This window comes from Orycteropus afer, unplaced genomic scaffold (assembly GCF_000298275.1).
Source record: "Orycteropus afer afer isolate SDZICR_OR568_19922 unplaced genomic scaffold, OryAfe1.0 scaffold00291, whole genome shotgun sequence".
NCBI classification, from domain to species: Eukaryota; Metazoa; Chordata; class Mammalia; order Tubulidentata; family Orycteropodidae; genus Orycteropus; species Orycteropus afer.
Window position 1 is genome coordinate 3,445,591 of NW_006921878.1, and position 6,004 is coordinate 3,451,594.

A 6,004-nucleotide genomic window follows, 5' to 3' on the forward strand; every position below is an offset into this window, starting at 1 on the left:
CGGCACACTCGGTGCCCAGGCCCTGGCCCACCACGCCATAGACCTCCCAGGCTGCCCGTCTCCTCCCCTGACTCCCTGGAGAGCAGAGGCCTTGGGGGAAATGCCATGCTGTTCCTTTGTATCTGTCCCCTTGGGTTTTTTTCTGCCTAATTTCTGTGATTTCAAACCGACATGAAATGAATATAAAGGGTTTTTTAATGAAAAAAGAAAATCATTTTGTTAGCTTGGTTTTCTAGTGTTGCTGGTGCTGCTGGGGAGCCTGTGCAGCTTTCTGAGGCCGTCTGGGGACAGCACGGGCAGGCCACAGCAGGGACAGGCCACAGCAGGGACAGGCCACCATTAGCAGCCAGCCCCGCCCTCAGGCACTGATGAGGGAGACGGGATGACAGCCTATGTATGACAGTCCCGGGCCCAGGTGGGGCGAGCAGGCATACAGGGCCACGGAGGGTGTGGACCGGGCCTCCTTCCCTGATGAGACTCGCTCCCACTGTGCAGGAGACGCGGTGGAGGCCGGGAGAGGTGCCGTGGGATGTCCGTTCTCCCTGATGTTAAGAGGTGGGAGTGCTGACTGGCTGCGTGCTCCTAGGCGGGTCTTCCCCTCCTTGCACTGGGTTTCTGTCTCCTCACCTGTGAAATGGGGTGATCTCCACTTCCTGGAACTGGGATGTGGCTGTGTGTGTGGCTCCTGCCACCTGCCCTTGGGTGACCACGTCCCACCCTCCCAGCTAAGAAAGAGGTACTTCCAGAGATGCTGCCTGTGTGTGGTGTGGAGGGACTGTGGCCCCTGCCAGTGGTGGGTTTCTGGGGTCCCAATCCAGTGGGTGTGAGCAGTGGCTGAGGAGGGCTCGGGAAGCTTCTGTTACGTCATGCCAGGTGCAGCTTCCCCAGTTCAGCAGCTCAGAGATCAGGTGATGCTCTGTCACCATGGTGACCCCCTTGGACTGAGGGGGCCCATCCCTCCTCCATCCCCCAGGAGCCTGGAGTATCCAGGTCATTGCTGCCTCACAGCAGCTCTAAGGAGAGGTGCAGTCAGGGTGCTTCAGGCCCCCTGAAGGGGTTTTGTCAGCGGTGCGGGGTCTGCCCAGCAGGGGCTTGCCGAGCTTCCTGCGGAGCGGTTCCTCCCAGGTGATGGAGTCCAGTGACAGGAGATGGTTGGAGGTGGGCAGGGCCTCCACATGCTGTCAGCTGCTTCCTGCTGTCACAGGCAGCCTCTATACTTCCGGGTGGTGTCCTCGCTCACAGCCAGAGGTCTCCATAAACTCCCTCAGCACCACGTCTGGGTCCCACGCAGCCTGGAACTCTGCGTGGGTGCTGAGCATGTGTCATAAGACCCCTGGCTCAGCCCTGTCCCTGAAGGAAGCCCTTTGTTCACTTTGTTCATCTGTAGCCGTTGGGCCCACGCTCCTGAGGAAACCGTAGGACTTAAGATCGCCGTGTCTGGATGAGGCTCCCGGGGTGGCCGTGGGTGGGTGGGTGAGGGGGTGAGCAGAGGAGCCGGTGTCCCCACTCATGCTCCTCAGTCCCCAAGCCAGCCCCCGTGGTGGCTGTTGCTGCTGGCGGCCTTCCCCTGAAGCCCTCAGCCACACTGAGGTCATATGAGGGGTGCAGGAGCCCGCCCCGGGCCCCGTGGTTCTTGAGACTCACAAAGCGTCAAGGGCTGGGGTTCATGCTCCCGGAGCAGGGCTGGGGCAGCCTGGAGCACACGGGAGGAGCAGAGCCACCTGTTAGGCGGCAGCTGAAGGACACTGACGGGGCCTGAAGAGCCACCTTGAAGAAGGGTTTCTAGTATGTGTGGCCACCACCCATCTGCCAGTGTCCCCTACTGTGGGGGCTCGCGTGTTGCTGTGGTGCTGGAAGCTGTGCCACCATCGGTGTTTCAAACACCAGCAGGGTCACTCGTGGACAGCTTTCCGTGCAACTTCCAGACTAAGACTAGGGAGAAAGGCCTGGAGATTTTCCAAATACCAGCCAATGAAAAGTCTAGGGGCTACAACGGAGCAATGTCCCAGATGGTACTGGAAGACGAGCCCCTAGGTGGAAGGCCTTGAAATAAGCAGTGGCTGCAGCCATGGACTAGAGCAGAGCAAGGACTGTGACGAAGCACCCGACGGGAGTGTTTCGTTGTGTCGCGTGGGATCGCCGTGAGTTGGTGTTGGCCCCACGGCACCTGTTGTGGTAGTGTGTAGGGCCAAGTGGGGGCTCAGTGGCATGTCCTGCCACCTCTTTCCTAACTGGGGTTCTTGCAGTTTTTAAGAGAAGGCCCACTGTCACCTGTACCCCTGACTCCTAGGACATGAGCCAGGGCCACAGTGCTTGGGAAGAGGGGGTGGATGAGGCAGGTGGGCCAGGGGCAGAGCAGGCTCCTCTCAGAAAGTTCTGTCCTTGGCGTCCCGTTGTCTCCCGGCTACCTCCAGCCTGTAGGAACCTGAGCTTCAGGGATGTTGAGCTGGGTCTGGGATGAGGATTCCAAGGAGGGGGCCACGGGCAGGGGAGGGTGAGGGCACCCCTTCGTCCTGTCTGCAGCCCCTACAGCTGCTGTCCACCTGGGAGCAGCGTGAAGGGCCCCACCAGCCAGCCGAGCGGGGGGCCGTGTTGCACCAGTGCCAGCAGCTGCTCCAGCCCCTGCCAGGCCTGGTTCATACCCTGAAGGCTCTGCGCCAGGCGCTCAGCCGGCAGCTCACTGAGGGAGCCAGCTGCGGACACAACGCCGTACAACTCACACAGGCTGTGCCGTGCCTGGGCCACCTGCTGCTGGGGCTCGCCGGGCAGACCCTGCAGGCCTGAGGCCAGGCCACTGTAGGCCACGTGCAGCTGCCGCAGGAGCCCGAGGACGCTGGACAGCACCCCCGCGTCATCCACCTGCAGGAGGAAGAGGTGAGGTGAGCGGGGCAGAGGCTACCGAGAGGGGACCCCTGGCTCCACTGTACGCACCTCTTGAGTACTGGTTCCCTCCATGCCGGCATTCAAACTCGGCTCCAGGCAGCAAGGCTTGGCTTCTTCTATCTGGAAAGAGACCGCCGCAGGCTCAGGGACCTTCACCCCTCCCCCCAGAGGAGGCGGCATTGTGGGGCCAGCAGGACACCCTGAGCACCAGCCCACAGTCTCTTTCTAGAGTTTCCTGTGATGTGCTGGAATAGCCACAAGGAAGGAACCAGTTGCACACATAAGGTGCTGTTGGTCAGCCCCCCACTCACGGTGACGCCATGGACAACAGAGCAAAGCGCTGCCCTGTCCTGCGCCATCCCCCCAAGCAGGTGCAGGTTAGAGATAGTGCTCCATGGGGTTTTTTCACTGGATGATTTTTGGAAGTCAGTTGCCAGGCCTTTCTTCCTAGTCTGTCTTGTTCTAGAAGCTCCACTGAAGCCTGTTGAGCATTCTAGCAACACATCCCACTGACAGACGGGTGGGGGCTGGGCATGAGGTGCGCCGGCCAGAACCCTGGTCTCCCACATAGAAGTGGGGAGTTCTACCACTGAGGTAAAAAGGCAGGAGTCCAAATATCCCCTGCTCTATATACACTTAAGATCAGCATGAACGCTGATGTGTTAAAACCCACTGCCGTGGAGTCCATTCCGACCCACAGCGCCCCTAGAGGACAGAGCGGAACACCCCACAGGCTCTCCAAAGCTGTCAATCTTTACAGAAACAAAGCCCAAACCAGACCCACTGCCTTGGAGTTGATTCTGATTCACAGCGCCCCTAGAGGACAGAGAGGAACTCTGCCCCACACCAAAAATAAATAAATAAATAAAATACCCTCTGCCATCGCGACCCCTCCTTGGGTTTCCTAGGCAGTGTCACTACGTAAGTTGATTGCCCAAACTTCCTTCCAAGGAGTGGCTGGTGGGTTTGAACCACCAGCTTTCTGGTTAGCAGTCAAATGCCTTAGACACTATACCACCAGGGCTCCCAGAACTGTCCCATAAGGTTTTGAAAGCTGAAAATCTTTACAGAAGCAGACAGCTTCATCTTCTGTAGGGCAGCTGGTGGGTTCAAACTGCCAGCCTTTTGGTTAGCAGTTGAATGACTTAATCCCTGCTCCAGGTTAGGTGTATAGACCAGGGGCACCCTCCTGCTCCTGTGACTCGCCTCTTTCCTTCTCACTCACTGTGTGGATTTAAATGTGGGCAGCAAACAAAATGTGGGACATCAAGAGGTCAGAGGATATGGGACAGAGTGTCTTGGGAGTCAGTGGAATCCCCAAACCCAGGGGTTCTCACTCAGAGTGACATTTCCCCCAGGGGGACACTTGGCGATACCTGGAGACACCTGTGCTTGTCATGGCCGGGGGTGGGGGGGGCATTGCTACTGCCTTGGAGTGACTGGAGGCCAAGGACACTGCTCAACACCCTACCGTGCACAGGACACACACACCCCCCAGAGAAGGATCCAGCCTGGTGTCAGCAGTGCCGATAGGGAGGAAAGCCTGGGCTACAGGAGGGGAGTGGAGGTGGTGGGAGGAAGACACGGTGTCCTGTGGATGGTGCACAAGTCAGCTTTGATTGGTGCCTTGTCCACAGCAGTTTTGTGGATTTCACCTGTCCTGTCTCTGCCCTCACTGCACCCAGTCTCATCAACCGCCTTTCTGCTCCTCGGGGAGCCCGCTTGCTCTCGGGAAGCCCTCTGTCCTGCTGCCCTCTCCTCGCTGTCCCCACTCCCTCCCAGGCCTTACACCCCTGCCTGTCAGGATGTGGCTCTTAAGTGCAGCCCCAATCCCGTCTCTGTGTAAACGGTCCTCTTGTTATCTCCATAGTCCCTGCATCTGCAAGTTCCTGGTCTGATGTCTCCCTCCCGAGGGCAGAGGCTCCGTGAGAACAGAGATGATGTCTGACTAGTCACTCTCTGCCTCCTGCTCAGTCCTTGTCAGCTGGGGGCGCCACAGGCAGACACGGGTCAGGGAGGCTCTTACCTGCTGGAAAGAGTCCTGGAGCTGAGCCATCGCGTCCCTGGCTTGGAACTGGCTGTGCTGCAGGTGGCTCATAGTGTGCTCGAACGCACGCTGGCGGAAGCTGGGTGCCAGGTCACCCAGTCGGACGAAGTAGCTGCCCTGGTCAGCTGAGAGCACCTTCGGCCCAGGCTCGGAGGCAGCCAGTTGAGCTGGGAAGGAAGCCAGAACCGACCACCAATCAACCAGTACCCTCCAGGGCATCGGGAGCATGTGAGAAGCCCCTCTGAATGGCCCTGAGGTCCCCAGCTCCTGTGGGACATTTCTGTCCCCTCCACCTCATGTCTCACCTTGCTCCTCCACGCTCATGGGTTGGAAGATCTCCCCCAGCTCCTCCAGCTCCCCGAGCAGCATGGCAGCATTCACGACTCCGCTGTGGCCTGGTGTGGTACCTACAGGCTCCGAGTTCTCCCCACCTGGGGTGGCCCATTGGCTGAGGGCTGCTGTGTCAGGGACGGGGCTCAGAAGGCCTGCACAGAGGGTGTCGGGGATGCTGGAGACCACAGAAGACACATCCTTAGAACGGGTGACTCCCCCCCAGACACTGTCCTGGGTCCCGGGTAAGAAACTCTGCATGGTGCTGAGACCAGTGTACACAGCACCTACAGCCCCGTTCTCTGCCCCATCGAGGCCAGATGACATGACCACTTGGGTGCTGGAGGCAGCCGATCGCGTGGTGTCCAAACTGCCCTGGACAAGTCCTTTGGCCACGTTTGCTGCCCCGGTCACCCCAGTGCAGACAGTGTCCTTTGTTCCTGTCACTATATTTTGAGTTGTATCCAGGCCTGTCTGGACAGCTCCTTTAGCCATGTTCATGGCCCCAGTGACCCCACTGGACACGATGTCTTTGGTGCCAGTGAGGACTGACTTGCTGGTGTCCAAACCTCCTTGGACCACCCCTTTGGCCATGTTTGCTGCCCCAGTCACCCCAGAGCAGACAGAGTCCTTGGTGCTGGTCAGCAGAGTCTTGGTGGTGTCCAGGCCCCCATGGATGGCTCCCTTGGCCATATCCACTGTCCCACTGATGCCAGTGGCCACTGTGTCTTTGGTGCCAGTGAG

The 6,004-nt window shown here is 59.1% G+C and overlaps 1 protein-coding gene across 1 annotated transcript in view; it reads right to left on the reverse strand.

Moving 5' to 3' along the window:
• Positions 1–2,526: 2,526 nt before the first annotated feature.
• The window catches only part of PLIN4 (perilipin 4), a 14,100-nt gene continuing 10,622 nt past the window's right edge, over positions 2,527–6,004 (reverse strand). The window contains exons 7-10 of the mRNA XM_007951101.1: positions 5,236–6,000; positions 4,910–5,097; positions 2,932–3,003; positions 2,527–2,859 (exon numbers count right to left, since the gene is read on the reverse strand). Coding sequence (XP_007949292.1) covers positions 2,527–2,859; positions 2,932–3,003; positions 4,910–5,097; positions 5,236–6,000 — 1,358 coding nt within the window. The remainder of the gene's footprint in view (positions 2,860–2,931; positions 3,004–4,909; positions 5,098–5,235; positions 6,001–6,004) is intronic.